Source organism: Pogoniulus pusillus, chromosome 34 (genome assembly GCF_015220805.1).
Source record: "Pogoniulus pusillus isolate bPogPus1 chromosome 34, bPogPus1.pri, whole genome shotgun sequence".
Classification (NCBI taxonomy): domain Eukaryota; kingdom Metazoa; phylum Chordata; class Aves; order Piciformes; family Lybiidae; genus Pogoniulus; species Pogoniulus pusillus.
The window spans coordinates 7,062,212-7,082,252 of NC_087297.1; the positions used below are offsets into that span (position 1 = coordinate 7,062,212).

The window sequence follows — 20,041 nt, forward strand, 5'->3', positions numbered from 1 at the left end:
CTAAAACTCACGGCAAAGCCCTGGCAATTATTTAGGAGTGGGAGGGTATAAATAAGGATGCCAGAATGTCAGAAGTAGAAAATTGCTGGGTTTTGACTGGGAGAAGACTACATGCTAGTTTCACAGTTTACAGTAATAAAAATAATTGTAGCACTTGTGATGACATAAAAGAGCAGCTGCTAAAATTAAACATTGAATAATATTTGGGTAGAGCAGTAAATTACACCTAGATTGTTTGCGAAGCTGAGAACTTTCTCTTCTGTTTCACCTGTAACAAATCCTGGAAGACTGCAGTACAATTAACCTTGTGAAAACAAGAGGGTTTAATTTACTTTTTTTCATGTCATCAGGTGAATGTGTTTAAAAGGAGTAAATAGGATGGCAGTGGTGAATCTGTGTTGCATGCAGGAAGGTGAAGCTGGGTGTGATGAATGAAGAGAGGATGTCTTTTTATCAGTCAGCTGATGGAGAATGCTTTTGTCAAACCTATTTCATAGAGTCCTAGAATCAGCCAGGTTGGAAGAGACCTCCAAGATCATCCAGTCCAACCTAGCACCCAGCCCTGTCCAATCAACTAGACCATGGCACTAAATGCCTCAGCCAGGCTTTTCTTGAACACCTCCAGGGATGGCGACTCCACCACCTCCCTGGGCAGCCCATTCCAATGGCAAATTTTGTTAATGGCTTTCCCTGTGACTGAAAGCTTTGTTCTTAAAGGTAGCTGTTGATATACATGTAGAATTTTGTAAATTATTTCATTTGCAATATCGAATTATTTGGCTTAAAACTGGGACTGTTTCCCATAAATGCAACCAGAGGATCAAAAATGACAAATTCTTAGATCTATAAACATGTAGGAATCACCATCCACAAAAGGTGGCATCTTGTGGGTGTGATGTGACCACTTTTCATTCAGTATCTTTGTCTGTACTTCCTGAAAAGTATAAAATCCTTCTTGATGCAATGCATTGGGAAGAAATAGTAACATTTAGATCCTTCTTGCTTGCCTTGTAAATGATTACAGCTGAACAACAGTTGATTTTTTTTCTTTTTTAATGAAGGGGAAAAAAAAGGTCACATTTGTGCAGGGGAAACGAATCCAATAAATCAGTAAATCTGAAAAGCATTTAAGGATCACAATGGAAAATGAATTGAACATGAATGAGATGCTTTTGCTAATTAGTCCAACATGGTTCTTGGACTATAATTCTGATAGCACTGATTAAAGAATATAGGCACAGTGTTTCCTTTGGGTATAACACTAGTTAAATGATTGCTACTGTATTGTATTCATTATAGCTGTAAGAAAGAATTCAGAAAACCAGGAAAGGATTTAGAAAAGATGTGCAAGAACATTTTGAGCCTCTTTTACTCTGGGAAATAAAACAGAGACAGTGCAGGCAGATAATAAAAAAAATGAGGTGGTGACCTGATCTGTTTGTAAATATTTCAGAAAACATATTTCTGTAGAGAGTATTTGGCATGCCAGATTAAATCTATCAAGATACCTATCAATTAAGCTTTTCACACCAAAGCTGGGATTATTATTTTTCAAGGAAACTGCCCTGTGGCATAAAAATAGTATTTGGTTTAGTGTAAAGGGGAAAAAAAAGGCTTTATGAAATTCTGTGACTTGTGTTTTAGAAAAGGTTATTATACAGAATATCTCCTTTCAGCCAATACATGGAATATAGATTATTCTTCCCCTGTACTCAGCACTGCTCAGGCCACACCTTGAGTGCTGTGTCCAGTTCTGGGTTCCTCAATTCAAAAGAGATGTTGCAGTACTGGAAGGTGTCCACAGGAGGGCGACAAAGCTGCTGAGGGGCCTGGAGCAGAGCCCTGTGAGGAGAGGCTGAGGGAGCTGGGGGTGTGCAGCCTGCAGAAGAGGAGGCTCAGGGCAGAGCTCATTGCTGCCTGCAACTGCCTGCAGGGAGGCTGTAGCCAGGTGGGGTTGGGCTCTTCTGCCAGGCAAGCAGCAACAAAACAGGGGGACAGAGTCTGCGGTTGTGCCAGGGGAGGTCTAGGCTGGATGTTAGGAGGAAGTTGTTGTCAGAGAGAGTGACTGGCATTGGAATGGGCTGCCCAGGGAGGTGGTGGAGGCACCATCCCTGGAAGTGTTCATGAAAAGCCTGGCTGAGGCACTTAGTGCCATGGTCTGGTTGATTGGCTGGGGCTGGGTGCTAGGTTGGACTGGATGATCTTGGAGGTCTCTTCCAACCTGCTTGATTCTGTGATTCTGTGATCTCCTTTCAGCCTTAGTGTGGATGACACATAGGAGGGTGGACCTTGTTTGCACATTGTGTTCTTAATTGCCCAATTGATTACATTTTTTATTTGCTCTTGCTCCACCACTATGGTAGAGTCCAGAAGCCCCACTTCTGACAGAGCTAAACAGAAAATGTTTAGCAAGAGTGTAAAAAGTGCTGGTTTAAAGTTAGCTGGAAGCAGAGGATGAACCCTAAGTGACAGCCGCAGTCTGTTTGTGGGCTTCAGATGATAGCCTTCAGCTTTCAGTGTAAAAAGTACCAGCTGATGCTCAGACAGAGAAGCATCACATTATTCCCCAGCAGGCACAGATTTCCTGGTCTAAATGCAGGCTTCTGAACAATTTTATGGGCAGAACAATAAAAACATTCCTCCCAGTTATAAACACATGATGGGGTGAAAACTGTTGCCCCACATCATTATTGTTAAATAGACAATTGGAAAGGTCACACCTCAGGATTTTTCAGGTGCTGTGGAAAAATCTTTGTTTCCTCAGCTTCTCCAAAGGTGTGTGTCAAAGAAAGTCTTTTTGCTACAGCTGATTCTGTTTGGAATGGGATTTCTGTAGATGCTCTCCAGCAGTCTCATATCCTTGTACAAATTCCATTCCCCTCAAATACAAGGGCGGCATGTAAAGTTGCAGTTGGTAAAAGAATTAAACTCCCAATTACTGTTGCCTGGGAAAATGATGACTATAATATCCTTTTGCCCATCAATAGGATGTTCTGTTCTCAAAAAGCATTTGTCCCTAGGGTTTCTGAAGCCGGGGCTAATCCATCAGCCACGGAGCCCAGCTGATTAAAAACCGCCTTCACGCAAGCCAGTGGAATGCACAATGATGTAACTCTGGAGGAGCTGGAGCAGTTCCTTGCCTCCTTGCCCCACCCCAGACAGTTTCTGAGGTTTGCCCAAATATGAGCAGCATATGTCTTCTCTTGCAAACCAGAAGGCTTTCAGCACTTTCTAGAACTCTTTAAATTTGTCAGTTGCAAATAGGAAATGATAGAATTTAAGGCCAGGCTGGATGAGGCTCTGGACAGCCTGATCTAGTGTGAGGTGTCCCTGCCCATGGCAGAGGGGTTGGAACTAGGTGATCCTTGTGGTCCCTTCCAACCCTGACTGAGTCTATGATTCTAATTAATTTCCTAGGTCTTTTCCTTAAGAGGTAATAGTTGACATGATGGACAATGGACAACAGAGTGTTGGATTCATGCTGAATCCTGAAGTTTTGCTTTTGTAGCCACTGTGCTCTTGAACAGTTTGTCCTTTTCAGACCAGGGAATCACCAAGATGACTCCCATCGTGAGGAATGGATAGAATCATAGAATGGTTTAGGTTGGAAGGGACCTCAAAGCTCAGCCAGTTCCAACCTCCTGCCATAGGAAGGGACACCTCCACTAGAACAGGTCACTCAAGGCCTCATCCAACCTGGCCTTGAACACCTCCAGGGAGGGAACATCCACAGCCTTCCTGGGCAACCTGTGCCAGTGTCTCATCAGCCTCACTGGAAAGAACTTCCAGTTTAAATCTCCCCTCTGCCAGTTTAAACCTGTTAACTCCTCATCTTGCCATCACAAGACCTTGTAAACAGTCCCTGCCCAGCCCTCCTGTTTGAAACCCAAGTCTACATTTAGATGTTTGCTACCCTTCCAGGCATGGAGCAGCTGGCAATTCAGAGAAACCTGTTGCCTTTGTTATCTTGTCTCTTGGGAAAGATACTGGATGATTCTACTGAAAATGCCCATTGCACATGGCAACACCTGCATGTGGGACAGGCTTTGCTACGAGCAGAAGGGCAGCTCAAACATACAGAGTTTTGGATGACAGCATTATAACTGTTTTGTTTGTTTCCTTTTTTGTTTTGTTTTTTTTTATGGTTTGGGGCTTTTGTTTGGTTCGATTTGGTTTTCATCTCTTTGCAAGTATCCATAAAATAAACATACTGTCCCATGGATCAGGTTTAACTTCTGCTGGTTTCATTGCAACAGGAGGAAGGCCATAAAAAAAGAAACTGTGGAGCTTTTGGGAGAGATCTTTCTCATCTGCTTTTTTTTTTTTTTGCTGTACAGTAGAGTTAATGAGGCCTAAGAAATTGGTGGCTTAGTGATGACAGCCTGTGTATTTTTAGTGGGAAATGTTGACTTCCTTTGGAATAAGGATTCACAGTTTTCAAAGCTTTGTGAAATGTTTGGGCTCAAAAGCATGTCAAGAATATAATATGATTCAGTGCAAGCCGCCAAGCCCGATGTGGTATTTGATGTCTTCTTCCCAAAAAACTCCTATTTGGTATTATTTATCATTTCACAGTTCCAGTATTGCTTTTCAAAAAGAATATTACAGTCACAGTAGTGCCCTTGATATATGCATCTGTTTTTGCTTGCTTTGGCGAACTCATACAATTAACTCACTCCCAAACTGGTTTTCATTTTCAAGAGCTGATGGCAGCAGCCGAGTTCTGAATTGTTCAGATTTTGCAAGTTGGGCTCCAGAGATCAAAGAGTGATGGAGGTGAATTACTTGACACATCTGTGTTGGCAAAGTGTGACCATTCATGTCAATACAAGCATAGATCGATGTCACCCAAAGAACATATTGAGTTTTATGGCTGTTTGAGAGACAGATTCGGCGCTTATGTTTTCCTAAGGGAGTTCCCAGTGAAGTCCTGTATCTCCAGAGTGTCTCTAGTCTTTGGCATGTGGTAGCAGTATTATTTTGTGTTTTGTAATCTGGCCATTGGTAAACAATCCTTCTCATCTGCTGTGGTTGCTCTAACAAAGGAAGAACCTGGACAGGCTGGAGAGGTGAGCACAAGCCGACCTCAGGAGGTTCAACAAGACCAAGTGCAGGGTCCTGCATCTAGGTCGAGGCAATCCCAAGCACAAATACAGGTTGGGCAGGGATGGGCTGGAGAGCAGCCCTGAGGAGAGGGAGTTGGGGGTGCTGGTGGATCAGAAGCTCAGCATGAGCCAGCAGTGTGCACTTGCAGCCCAGAAAGCCAAGCAGAGCCTGGGCTGCAGCAGCAGAAGTGTGGCCAGCAGGGCCAGGGAGGTGATTCTCCCCCTCTACTCCACTCTGGTGAGACCCCACCTGGAGTACTGCATCCAGTTCTGGAGCCACTATTACAAGAAGGATGTGGATGTGCTGGAGTGTGTCCAGAGGTGGGCCATGAGGATGCTCAGAGGGCTGGAGCAACTCTGCTGTGAGGACAGACTGAAAGAGTTGGGGCTGTTGAGTCTGGAGAAGAGGAGGCTCCCAGGTGACCTTCTTGTGGCCTTCCAGTATCTGAAGCCTACAAAAAAGCTGGGGAGGGACTTTTTAGGATATCAGAGAGTGAGAGGACTGGGAGGAATGGAGCAAAGGTGGAGATGGGTAGGTTCATCCTGGACATGAGGAGGAAGTTGTTGAGCATGAAAGTGGTGAGAGCCTGGAGTGGGCTGCCCAGGGAGGTGGTTGAGGCTCCATCCTTGGAGGTGTTTAAGGCCAGGCTGGATGAGGCTGTGGGCAGCCTGCTCCAGGGTAGGGTGTCCCTGCCCATGGCAGGGGAGTTGGAACTAGATGATCCTTGAGGTCCCTTCCAACCCTGACTGATTCTATGATTCTAAGTGAACTGCTGGTGATTTTAGTGTTTTGATTTTAAATCATTGTGGCCTGTCTGAAATTGAAATTAATTGTGCTATTTATTTGGGGAAAATAAGCCCTTTTAAGCACTCCAGGAATTTTCCTGTCCATCCAGTTACATAAATCTGTTTGTAATTATTCCCAATAACTGTCAGCAGCAGTGAGACAGAGTAATTTTCATCCATATTCCTAGAAAAATGGTTTCTTTGAAGAAACTTGCTTCCTAATATCTTTTATGTAGATGTCATATTTCATGGGTTGGGAAGGTAAAAGGTAATAAAAAAATTACAGAGGTAGCCTGTAAAATCCAAGATTGAAAGATAGCATTGCTGATTGGTTTAAATGATAGGCTTTTGTAAAGATTACCAGAACTGCTCTTTGGAAAAAGGGAAGAGAGGAAGTTGTTTTAAATGGGGGTTGTCGAAATCATTTTAAACATGCTCTTTTTTGCTAAGTAATTCTAATTCTATCATTCATGTTAACACTCTCTGAACACTCACTATGAGGTCTTATCTTCAGAAACCCAGCTGCTCTTCCAGCTCGTAACCTAACAGTTTATGGCTTAATAGTTGCTTTTTTGCTTTATTCCTTCACTCAGTCTTGGGCCTTGAAGAAACCAATTTAAAGAATGGAGCCTAATTATTCTCCACGAAATGGAAATGCCTCCTGTAGGCTTAACACCACCCTTGTTCACTGTTTCTACTCTAGCAATAATGAAGAATTCTCTTTATTTGCTACCCAAATATTTTTCCTTCCTCTGTCACATTCTTTCAGCCTTCTTTTTAATTTCTTTTCCCTCCCCTGCATCAAGTTTGTCATTAGGAAATATTTTCTGATCATGTTTTTCCCAGTGTGGATCTGGTAATATTCAGTCATCTTCAGAGCTTATGGACAAAGTTTTTGCAGCTTTCCAAAGTCATACCCAAGACCACAGTGTCTTCCTGATTTTCTTTTACTGTATTCTTCAGTTTCCCTAGCAGAAATGCCTTCTCTGCCCTTCAGGCATTGGGGTTTTTTTCTGCTGTGATCATCAGTGTTCTCTTCAAACAGATATTTTTCTCTCATAATTTCTCCCTTATTTTTTACTCGGAGGAAAGCAGTTGGAGTTCATCCATATAAATGAACAAATAAATAAACACAATCTTCTGTGGTCACAGACATAGCAGTGCAGTGAGACTGTGGCATTATGGTGAGATGGATTTAAATTACTGTGCAGCAGAACATGTCTTAAAGAGCACATTTATTCATTGCCTCATATTTGTATTTAATTTCCTATGGAAAAGACAATTCATATTGTTATGTAAACAATGTCTTGATTAGCCTCCAAATAAAGGCTGTGTATCAATTTTAGTATTGTTTCTTGCTAATAAAGTGAATAAACTCTGCAAGCTATTAAGCAGTTAGATAAATTAACATAATGCATTTAGATTTGTGTCTTCTACTCGTGGCATGCAGGCAATGCCAGCCCTATGTGGCCATGAATTGTGTCAAGCTGGTTTGAAAGGGAAATGGGAGTATAATTAAGATATGGGCACCTATATTTAAAATAGCTTCTTACTATTTTAAGCTGCTAGATCTCTGAGATAAAATATTTATAATGTGCAGAATGTATGTTCAGCCAGGAAGCATCATTTGCTGTTAACAAATGGAGTTGTCTGTGTCTAGGCACTATGTCACTTTGTAAGCAAAGGATTTCAGTCTCACATGTTTATGACTTTATTCACACACTATGGGGAAAGGTTTCTTTTTGAAAGCTGAAGGAACTGTGTTTGGGCTGGGCTAAAACAGAACCAGTCCAGCTTGATGTGTTCCTTCTGCACCTGCAGAAGAGATTGCAGCAGTGGAAAGGTATTTCCTGTTTCAGTGGGCTTCAGTTCTGGTTGCTTCACCCATTAGAACAATTCATGTTTCTTGGTTTAACTCTTGTCATAGCTGCAAAGAAACAGAAATGAAAGAACCCAATACAGGGATATTTTTATGACCTTATAGTGGCTTTCCAGTATCTGAAAGGGCCTACAGAAAGGCTGGAAAGGGACTCTTTACAAGGTCTTGTAATGACAGAACAAGGGGTAATGGGTTTAAACTGGCAGAGGGGAGATTTAAACGGGATGTTAGGAAGCTCTTTGCAGTGAGGGTGGTGAGACACTGGCACAGGTTGCCCAGGGAGGCTGTGGATATTCCCTCCCTGGAGGTGTTCAAGGCTGGAAGAGGCATTGAGCAACCTGTTCTAGTGGGAGGTGTCCCTGCTTACAGCAGGGGGTTGGAACTGGATGAACTTTGAGGTCCCTTGCAACCTAAGCCATTCTATGATTCTATGTAGACTTGACAGAATGATAAAAATAAGGAGCATGGCCTCTGAAAGCCTCTGTCACAGTTTCAGGGTTTGTGACTAAAAGAAAACTGAATGAAAGCACAAAGTTAATTTAGAGCTATGCTTAGTATTAATCCTTTGCTGTGTTGTGACTTTGACATTAATGATTTTCATGTGGAGCGTCATCAGTTACTGATGCCTAAACTCTCCAGGATGAACTTAATGACCAAATTAGGGGAGCCTCCTGGGTAATGTTCTAGAGCATAGTAAAGCGAATCAGAATTTCCCACTTAGAATCATAGAATCAACCAGGTTGGAAGAGACCTCCAAGATCATCCAGTCCAACCTAGCACCCAGCCCTAGCCAGTCAACCAGACCACGGCACTAAGTGCCTCAGCCAGGCTTTGCTTCAACACCTCCAGGGACGGTGACTCCACCACCTCCCTGGGCAGCCCATTCCAATGCCAATCACTCTCTCTGCCAACAGCTTCCTCTTAACATCCAGCCTAGACCTCCCCTGGCACAACTTGAGACTGTGTCCCCTTCTTCTGTTGTTGGTTGCCTGGCAGAAGAGCCCAACCCCAACTGCCTGCAACCTCCTTTCAGGTAGTTGTAGACAGCAATGAGCTCTGCCCTGAGCCTCCTCTTCTGCAGGCTGCACACCCCAGCTCCTTCAGCCTCTCCTCATAGGGCTTGAACAGGTAACAGGACTTGCAGTTACCGTGGAGAACAGGAAGAAGTTTTTCATGACAGGCCATGTTGTTACCCCTCTCTTAGGTGGATCAGCAGTGTGTTGAACAGTTTCCATTCTTTAGGTGTTTTAAATTGTGTTCTCAGGGTGTGAGGGTTTGTGTGCTCACACTACTTTTGGGGGTTTTGCTTGGGGTTTGGGTTTGTGTTTTTTTTAATTTCAGCTCTTTGGCCCTCAGACTTTGCCAGAAAACAGTACAAAAATTCTCTTTGAAAGCAAAGACAAAATCTGGGTAATTTGAAGTGTCAGGATTTTGTTTTGGTGTAGGTGTTTTTTGTCTCAAGAGCTTTGCTATTGCAGTGATTTAGATTATCTAAACCAGCTATGGTTTGTTTGCTGCTGACACTGCTGCTTCAAGTTGTCTTTTTTGATAGTAAGCTTTGTTCATCATGTGGAAGAGATTGATCCAAACCAGGTGATGCTGTAAGCTCAGACCTTGTTTTGTGTTGCAGCTTCCTTATATATTTTGACAAATTCTTTTAAGTATAAGGGGGGCTGGGGAAAGTGACAAATACCAGTTCCAAATCTTGTGACAAACTGGGATTTGTCTTATCTGCTAATGAAAATGTTTAATCTAATATGAAAATCCTCTTGACATAATGGCAGTGCCATAAAACAGAGTGTAATGCTCATTGGGGAGGTATTTATTCCTTATTCTTCCAGTGTGAAAACAAATGCTTCATGTGTCACATCCTACAGTGGCCTTGAATTATTGAGAACTAAGTTTTCTCTATTCTGTCTTTTTTTTCTTACAAACACAAAATCTCCTTACAATATTTCTTCTATGAAACACTGCTAAAGGCAAAGGAGTTAGAATGCTACTTCAGATGGCCTGATCACCCTGCTGAAGGATGGGGGGAGAAAACAGGACAAGTGGCAAAGGGTGAAAGTTGAGTCATAGGAGGTTCCATGTGAACCTGAGCAAGATTTTTTTCCCTGTGAGGGTGTCAGAGCACTGGAACAGGCTGCCCAGGGAGGTTGTCTACTCTCCCTCTCTGGAGATATTCAAGAACCATCTGGATGCATTTCCGTGTGATCTGCTCTAGGTGATCCTGCTCTGGCAGGGAGACTGGACCAGATGAGCTTTTGAGGTCCCTTCCAGCCCCTGACATTCTGTGATTCTAACCATAGGCAAACTGAAACATGGAGCTAAACGAAGTTCTGGCATGTGTCTGTGCAGCTTTGAGTGTCTTCAAACTATCCTGGTATGTGTGCCAAGTGTGGCAGACCTTGGGAAGCCACACCCAGCTGCAGAGCACTGTAAAGAATTTCTGTCGACACACAAACCAGCTCTGAGATCAGACTTGAACTGAATTAGCAGAGCTGAATGGGAAAAAAGCTGCCTAATTTCTGGATCCATGCTAATGCTGCTTTAGCTGGGCTGTCTTAGGACACTTAGTAATGCACCGCATTAAGAGTGGAAAGGTTTTTACAGCCCTTTTAGTCAAACTTGCCAATGACCAAGACTAATAGTGTCCTCCAGCTATTTTCACAGCTTTCATATCCGTTTAATAAAGCTGAGGGGTTTAAGCCATTTATTCTGTTTCCTTCTCAAGCTTTTTGTCTCTGTTCTGTGTCTCACAGTGCATGTATTCAAGACGCTATTCAACACAAGCACTGTTGTGTTTGTTCATTAACACATGTAATATTTAGAAGGTTGACAAGAAGCAGTGTGTATTGCCTGAAACCCCAGATCCTCTTTGCAGGCTATTGCAGTCTATCCATTAAGCAGGAAAAGGTGTATTCTTAGCTTTAACAAGAAGTGCTTATAAATGAGCTGAGCCTGACTCCTAAGAAGCCTTTCCAATCTGCCACGGAGTTACATATTGATTAATATTTCTAGAACACAGGGTCAGCAGTGCCTCTTGTATGAATACACATTTAGACACGTAATAATCCATTAAAAATGCCTTGGTGAGGAAGATAATTTTTGTCTAGCCTCTGTGTGAAAATCCTAGTTCAATTATTTTATTAAGGGAGTGGAACAGCTCCCTTATGAGGCAAGGCTGAGGGAGCTGAATCTCATTAGCTTGGAGAAGAGGAGACTGAGAGGTGACCTCGTTCGTGTTTATAGAGATGTGAAGGGTGAGTGTTGGGATGATGGAGCCAGGCTCTGTTCGGTGATGTCCAGTGATAGCATAAGGGGCAGTGGGGGCAAGCTGGAGCAGAAGAGCTTCCACATGAACATAAGGAAAAACTTCTTCACTGTGAGGGCCACAGAGCCCTGGAGCAGGTTGCCCAGAGAGGTTGTGGAGTCTCCTTCTCTGGAGACATTCAGAACCCACCTGGATGCATTCCTGTGTGACCTGCCCTAGATGATCCTGCTTTGGCAGGGATCACAGGATCACAGCATGTTAGGGGTTGGGAGAGACTCAAGGAGGTCATCGAGTACAGCTCCTCTGCCAGAGCAGATCACAGAGGAACACATCCAGACAGGCCTTGAAAATCTCCATAGAAGGAGACTCCACAACCTCTCAGGGAGGCCTATTCCAGTGCTCTGTGACCCTTACAATACAGTTCCCCCTTGTGTTGAGGCAGAACCTCTTTTGCTGCAACTTACACCCATTGCTCCTTTTTTGGACTAGATGATCTTTCATGGTCCCTTCTAACCCCTAACACTTCTGTGAGATTTAAGTTTCCTTTAAGTTGCTGAAAGACAAAATACACAAGGTATCCAGAACTGGATAGAAAAGATCTGCTGAGCTGCAAGGATCTGAAGCAGTGCATTCCTTTAGAATATGGCCAGGTTTTCATCTCCCAGGACCTCAAGCATAGTTACATTTCTTAGAGCCTTTTGTATTCCAGACATTTGCCTGGTTTTTTTTTTTTCCCTTCTTGTTTTTTCCCCTCTCCTCAATTCTCTCCAAGACATAGGGAAGACCCTATAAGAATGTTCTGATTCTTTCTTTTTTTTTCCCTAAAGCTTGCCCAAAGCATACATCTGAAGAAATGTCTTCCAATCGTGATTCAAGCCTTACTAATGCACCGGTGCAAAGCAAGCTCGTCTCTTCCTTCCAGCAGCACACAAAGAAAGCACTTAAGCAGGTAAGCTCATATTGACTGCTAATCAATTGGCTTCCCCTTCAGTACGTGTATCAGTCTCACACAAATAAGATCTCAGCAGAATTTCGAGGTGTTTCTGAGGATTTTTAGTGCTTTGTTTAGTGGCGTATCACTGGGTGGTTTATCTTCCTGATGTTTCTTTTCCCGATGGTGCGGTCCTGCTCTTTGTTGGGAGTTTGATGATTGTTAAAGTGCTTTTCAAGTAAGCAGAATTGTTCCTATTACCACATCACTGCTTTTCCACTGTAAGCATTTGTGTTGGAAATGTTATGTGAGGCTTAAAATAAATAAAGCACGTTTTGAAAGAAGTTCTGCGCAGAGAGAAGAATCTGGGTCTGCTCGCTGTTCACTTTGCCTCTATGGTCTGCTAAGTATTTTTTCATTCATACTGTATTTGACACTACAGTGTATAAAAATGAGGTAGTTTTTGGTCTTTGAATTATTTATGATTTGGATGATTTAGGCTGCATGATAAGTAGTAAAGCTTGGCAAAAGTAGCTGGTTGTTGAAAGTCAGATATTAACTGAAAGCGTAACAGTGTGAAAATTATTTTCCAGCGGTGCCAAATGAGTTCAGTTGACAGCCAGGCAAATGAAAAAGAAAAATTAAGCAACAATAGTAATAATAATACTTAAAAAAAAAATCTTTCTCTCTTCTTAATGGTGAGTCTGTAGGAATTGTTTTAGTCTTGTACAGACTATAAACAACGAAACGCAACTTTCTGAAGCGCTGAGATGTTGAGGTCGTGGTCGGTTTAATTTTTCTCTCAGTTATGGTTAATGGAGGTCAAGAATTTCATGGGGCAGGTTCTTGCCAAGTTGTTCTTTTAGGCTGAAGTTGAGCAAAGCCTGTCCATCTCACTTCAAAACACTGAAGTATTTGTGCTGAGTCTTTTCATGTGGTTTGGTTTGAAATCCATTCAAATTAATAAACCTTTATGAAGTTATCTTCTTGTACATGGAAGTTTTGAGGCATGGAAACAATGGTTAGGGCAATGGTTGGGATCTCAATTCTTTTGGGTCAGAGAAGATTGAGCAGTGGGCAGCTCTCTGTGTGAAAAAAGACACTTCTTGGAAACTTCTGTACAAATCTCTTGTGATACTTGAACTTTCTTAAGGGTGGAGGGAGCGGGCAAAGGGAAGGAGGGAGGGAAAAAAAAGAGCAAAGTCACAAATGTTTCAACTTCTGTAAACTGTTTAAACTCCACCATTTGTCACTTAGCAAAGGGAAGGGGGGGCAAAAAAAGAGCAAAGTCACAAATGTTTGAACTTCTGTAAACTGTTTAAACTCTACCATTTGTCACTTAGCAGATGAATAGCACTGAGAATAATTTTTAAAAGGGCAAACTAATCAGAATAGCTTAATTAATATAAAAGGTCATAACATTGATGGAAATCTTCTAAAACATTCCCTAAGGCAGTAGGGTTAGAGCAACAGCAGAAAGTTAAGTAATCAATAAAAAGAAATTGGTTTTAATTAAATTGATGGTAATTAGATCCTGTACTTCAGCATATAAGAGTATTATTACAGCTATCAGTAAAGTGTTTGCTCGGCGTTAGACAAACAGAGATTTGTATTGAAGAGCAGAGGATTTTTGCTTTGCTTCCTCTGAAGTTTCAGGTCCACACTGCAGCTTTGGTGAGGTTTCCTATTTTAGCAGAGGTGACTAAGCAGTGATTTTCTATATAATATTGCTGTGGAAATATATGCTTTTACTTTCCAGGCGTTCTGTTGCTTTTATGAACACTTTTATTGCTTTTATGAGCACTTAATGTGCACAAAGAACCTGTAGTATCTTGGAATACACAAGAAGCCTTAGACAGTTGCATGCAGGACTTCTCCAGCTGACACTGGTTCCATGCTAAAGAAACAGAACCAGCACAGATGAGCTATCATCATGCACTTAGCAAGTGCTTGTGCTATATAAATGTATATGTACTGTATGCAAGTTGTAATGGGTTCCTCCCTAGGTGTTGCTTTTTCCTGTTAGTATACAGCCTTCCCAGAGTGCAAACCTCCAAGGTTCTTTCAAACAGTTTCCTACTCTATTTAAAAACAGTGAGCTCTCCACATTAACCTGGTCTTGTGCATATTTGTTTGCTAATCCATTAAAATGAAAAGTAAGAAGCAAGTTGATAACGTGCAGCATAGCTTGAAGATCTGAGCTAGAATTAGAAGGTTTTCTCCACTGTGTATGTAATTATTAACCACTCCACTCACATGTGATTCTCTTTAAAGTATTATATGCTGGATTTACATATGATTTGAGTTTCAATGAATTCTGGAGGTATATTCCTGGGTTTAGGTTGCAAAGAGCAATCTGGCATTCCTGCATTTTAAGAGGTTCTCATGAATCAAATTAGTCACTACACTGAATTTCTTGAGCTATGGTAGGAGCTTGGAGGAATGGCTGTGTTCTGAGCCCTGGCTCTTGGTCTTTGTTTCGCTCAGGTAGCAGTGAATCTAGGGTCTTTTGCAGAGGCTAAGGTTTGCAATTGCAGTGGGCTCCCACAAGGTCTATGTCACAGTTCAAACCTTATCTCCTCACCTGTCAGAGGATGGGCTGCCATTTTGGGCCGGAAACCTTCTAGCTTCACCACTTTCCATAGCATCCTTGCTGGGAGAGAGGTTTTGAGTGCTTTACAATTGTTTTACACTTCTTTGTTGGTTTTGAGGGAGTTTCAGTTTTGCTCTTCTATAGTATCCACATGTAATGTCCAACCGAGTAGCTCCATTCATGAAGGTTTAGACAAAAGAGTCTTTGGTGTAGAGCTGCCTCTTCTGTTTGGCTTTCTAATGGCAGGTTTTACAGATTGCTGTTTCCCTTCTGCTGTTGGAAGTGCTGGGATCCATGTGCCCAGCTGTTGCTGGTTTAGTACCTTTGAAAAGAAGGTTTCTGGCATGCTGTCACATGCTGCTTTCCTATCAGTTTCAATCAGCTCCATACTGATTTACCTCATTCTCACACTTGAGAGTTTTGGCATGCAGACCCATGTAAGGACCTCTTCCTGGGAAAGTGCTGAACTACATCTGCATCTGCTAGCAGTGGTACATGGTCACACTACTGTGTGAATTATTCTTGCTCTGGACAAGGCTAACTCAAGTACGGACATCAAGTCATGGCATAGTGTCTACCATGCTCCCCTCTGGTCCAGTTTCTCTTGCATTGACTTGAGGTGATACTTTTTTTGGAAGCCTTCACTGTGTACAGATTTGTCTGTATCTGTCAAGATGTTCTTGGAACGTTTCTCAGAAGAAGCAATCATACCTGCAAGCTGGCCTCAGCAGGTAGCACTGAGCATGTGTGAATACCCAGGACACTGAGGTGGTGTTAGTGTCCTTTGGACTCTGATAGCCAAGTATAAGAGCACCTTGTCCATCAGTGTGCCACTTGTTTCCTGGGGCAGTACCAAGAGAGGATAAAGAACTTGAAGATGCACTGTAACGATATCTGGGATGATAGTAGACCTCCCAGATGTGGAAGAAAATCCTGCCTCACTTTGGCACTTTGGAATCAGCACCAAGAAGGGTACCCATAAGTTTTCTCTTGGGAGAAGAGAAGGATACTCCATTCAGACTCAGGATCTGAATACAGACCAGGACATGTCTGAGACTGTGCTGGGCATCCAGATCTCTTTGTAGAGACAGAAACTCCAGAGACAGCAGCCAAGTGGGTTTGGGAGGAGAGAAACTCAGGAAATAAGGGAATCTGCACAAGGTATGTTACTGACATGGTTTATTTTGTTTTTTTTTTCCTTAACTTTGGGCTTTGTCTGCATGCTTGGTGGCTGGGTTCCTGTATGTGCCACTATTCTATTCATGAAGTGGGTAGATGCAGTTTTTCATGGAGAAGGGAGGCACCCATCCATATGATTTGTTCTTACGGCAGAAGTGGCAGCTCCACATCCCTCTTACCCTGGTGGGTGCTGTCAGGCCCCAAGCAGTAATAGAGCTATGGGGAGGTCATAGTTTGGCTCCTGTGTTGCTTCTATAGGATGTTAGACCTGTACAGCTCCAAGTAACAGGTCAGGCTGACTTTTCTAGCAAAACTCTGAATTATTCTTATTAGAAATCAACCTACAACTTGAAGCAACAAAATTTCCGAGCAGAATGGTGAGCAGTCAAGTTTAGTCTTGTTTTACCCAAACTCACAGCTCACAGCACAATTTTAACCAAGGCTTCTTTGGGGTTCTGTTGTCTTGTTGTGCTTTGGGTTTGGGTGGTTGGGTTTTTTTTCTTGTGGACACAGGTGTCCCAGGTGCCTAGGTTGGCACTGAAGGTAGAATCCTGATCTCCCTCGATGGTGGTGTGGATTTGCTTCCCTATCTTTAGCTCAGGCACACTGATTATCTTGCTTTGAGAGAAGAACAAGAGCAAACTCACCAGTCTTCCTCCCTCCACACTCATTCTCTTAGGACTTCTTTCCTCAACTACAGCCAGATGCAGGTTATCTTGAAGCAGTTTGCTTCTGTAGCAAGTAATCCAGTATGAATCTGTCTGTGGTGTCTATGCTTTGACTCATTTGAGCTACTACTTACATGTTCTGATACAAGCCTGATATAATTGCCTGCCCTCCTTTCCCTTCCTTGCCCCCAAAGAAACAGAGGTGACTGAGAAAATCATTATGACTGTGTCCTTATCACTTAGTGTTTGAGCAGAGGGTGTCTTCCTGAAGGGCTCTGAAAATCCACTGTGAACTGAGAGATATTTTTTGTACTGAACTCTGGTACAGCAAGAATTTGCTGGAATTTCTCAGTGCCTCTGTTAACCATTTTCCTTTGTTTCATTTCAGGTGCTATGAATTTACCAAGGCCACAGCTGGAGAATTCTGGCTCCCTAGCTGAAGCATTTGATCAGATGTCTGGCAACATAAGTGATGATTCCAGACAAATTTTCCTGTCAACAAATGGAAAACAAGGAAAACATGTTGCTTTTTGACTTCTAGAGAGACATGGGAAGGGACAGTGGAATGTACAGAATGCATTCAGGAAAATGGAAGTTTGAAGATGATAAACTAAACTGATTTTCTGATTGCCAAGACAAGTCTAGGGAAGAGGAGAGAGAAACTATGGCAGGGAGACTGCGTAATGGGGAAAAGAAGCTGGAAGAGCAAGAGTTCCAGCAGGGGCTCTTCAGGGAGTACATGCATTGCCCGAAGGCAGGCTGCACGGTATGTCCCTCTAAAGGTCCCTATGCATGGGCAGCATGTGCCAGCTGCTCAGCACAATGCTTTGGTAAGACACAAGGCAATATGTATGAGACTTTCTTCTCATCCCCGTGGTCCTCAGCCCTTACCTGTGATGGAAGGAATGGGACAGGAATCCACACAATCTCTGTGTTCTTTTTGTACTGCCTTTTAATGCCTGCCTCCTGGTCACTGGGGCATTCTGGTGGTTGCTTTTCCTCTGGGTTGTTTGCCTAGGATGCTTTTTTGGAGAGCTCCTGCATGTTTTCTGTCTCAATAAATGTATTTTCCAGAATTCCACACTGAGAAATAACTAAGAAGAATCTTAGAATGGTACCATGCTGAAGTGTCGCTGTCTTTCTACCTCGCTGTAGGACAGTGTCTCTTACTTAAGATATATCCTGGCATGACCATTACCTTTGGTTAAATCTACCACTGCCACATAGTAGAATCACCTTCCTGTCCTGTAAATGCAGTTGCTTGTCCCAAGTCTCAGACAACCAAGCAGATGCTAGTGGACTAGTTGTAAGCATTGCAGGTGTCTGATAATAGTTTTCTTTAAGTAACCTGGGGAACTGTTTAAGGTTGCTTAGTCATTAATGACAAGCATCAGCACAGGAGATGAGAGTCCCAGTCATGTTTTTTTCAGTGGTGTTACAGGATTTTTCCAAATAGCAGCAGTGGGTGTCTAAGTAATCTTCCTCTGGGCCTTCTGAAAAGAGCAGCTTCTGATCTGAAGAGTTTGCAGTAAGGAATCATACCCAGATGAAAATGAATCATGCCATGATTTTGAAATGCTTCCTAGAAATGGTTGACCTTTTCAGGGAAAGATAGGAGTTGGAACAGTTCACAACCCTTCTGAGCTCTGGGAAGCCTCCCACAAAATGCTGACAAGCAGTTATCTACAAATGCTCTTCCAGGAGCTGTTGGGTAGGTCCCTAGAAGGCTGAGTGCTCAGGATGTGTTGGCATGTGGCAGAACCCAGGCTAAAACAGGATGCCTGGCAGAAAGGCATTGCACTGCAACTGCTGAAAGGGGTGCAATGCAAATTGCTGCACCTGTTTCTCTGAGGGGTAATAGAACCAGGTTTTTTTCGTCTGGGGAATGGCAGCCTAGCCCTGAAGCCCCTGCTGTGTGCTTTGGACCCCTCACAGAGCATGTTTGAAAATTCCTCCTCATGGAAAATGTTGATTGCTGGTTTCAGATTTTAGTTTGGTTTGCAACTGCTTTCTCCTAACTGTGTCCTCACCTGCACATGCTTTGTTGTGTCAAGCTTTCCCCATGAAACACTTTTCAACTGATAGGTTGTTAGTAGTTTAATTCTGCACAAACAGTTTGGAAAGAAACCAGAACACTCTTCTCTTTGGAAAAAGGCATCACTGAGTTGATGCCTGTGCCATCATCATTCCTATTCATGTGCAAGTCAGAACAGACTGTGAACACAACCCTGTGGGGTTTTTTGTCTTTCTCTTGTTTCTGCAGTTGAGAAAGCAACAGAAAACCTTTACTTTGCAGTCTGCCATGATCTGCAGTACCTGTAGCTGTGAATGCATTGTTTTATTCCTATAGAAGAGAGAGTTGGCTTACAGATGTGCAGGCATATACACAGCTAAACACATCTCTCTAGCTCTGCACTGCAAGTGTCCAAACACTTTTCAGTGTTGGTTAATATACAGGTGAATGTTGAATTGTTAATGCCTACTGGAGTTGTACAGAAGGATCCTGGCCACTGCTGGGACCTAAAGAACAAATACACAGCAAGAAGTTACTTCTGTTCCAAATACAGATGTAAATGTCACAGAATGGGAGGATGGGAGAAGAATAGACAAGAATATAGACAAGATATAGACAAGATGCTCAGAGGGTTGGAGCAGCTCTGCTATGAGGACAGGCTGTGAGAGTTCGGGCTCTGCAGCCTGGAGAAAAGAAGGCTTCAAGGAGATCTGATAGTGGCCTATCAGTATCTGAAGGGGGCTACAGGAAGGCTGGGGAGAGACTATTTACAAAGTCTTGTAATGACAAGACAAGGGACAATGGGTTTAAAATGTCACAGGGGAGATTAGATGTTAGGAAGATGTTCTTTGCAGTGAGGGTGGTGAGACACTGACACAGGTTGCTCAGGGAGGTTGTGGCTGCTCCCTCCCTGGAGGTGTTCAAGGCCAGGTTGGATGAGGCCTTGAGTGACCTGTTTTAGTGGGAGGTGTCCCTGCCTGTGGCAGGGGGTTGGAACTGGGCATTCTATGATTCTATATTAGAGAAGCTATTAGCACCGTTTGTCTCCAAACTTCCAGGCTGGTGTTCTACTACCACTCTTCATCTCCAAATGATGGTCGTATACACTTGGCACCAACACTTTTACATTTAGGGTAGAGATCTGGATAGAAGTAGATTAATCTGGAAATGGCACTTTGTAGCTGTTTCCATAAGACATCTTTATTATTGCTTTAATCTCAGGCTTGCATGCTTACAACCAAGTACTTCTCAAGTACGCTTAGCACAAGAAGTAGTGGCAGCCTGAAAACCATCATGTGTTTATTCTTCATGATTTCTGGTGCTTACTGTTTAATGTCAACAGCTCTGTGTATCCATGGAGCAGGTTGCCACTGAGAAATTCTAGTTTAACAGAGACAATAGAGGCCATTTTAATTTTCCTAACAAAATGAGGATGGGAGAGAGGACAAAGACTGCATTTTATGGTGGTGTTAAGTGAGCCAGTGACAAGCTATAAATGCGTTTCATCTTGGCCCGTTTGGGATCCGTGACCACGATGCAGAGCTGGTATTTATTTTGTGCAATAGACTTTTCTCAGCGTAGCATAGCTTGTGTTTTTCACATGGCAGAATGG

The 20,041-nt window shown here is 42.8% G+C and overlaps 1 protein-coding gene across 4 annotated transcripts in view; it reads left to right on the forward strand.

The window, feature by feature from the left end:
• The window catches only part of ASXL3 (ASXL transcriptional regulator 3), a 129,078-nt gene that overhangs the window by 55,452 nt on the left and 53,585 nt on the right, over positions 1-20,041 (forward strand). For 2 of the 4 annotated variants that reach the window (XM_064170724.1, XM_064170721.1), the window contains one exon: positions 11,872-11,993. In XM_064170724.1, the coding sequence (XP_064026794.1) occupies positions 11,872-11,993 (122 nt within the window). Of the gene's footprint in view, positions 1-11,871; positions 11,994-14,991; positions 15,730-16,803; positions 17,182-20,041 lie in introns of those variants that run through there. The other 2 variants (XM_064170722.1, XM_064170723.1) reach the window with 2 other exon arrangements.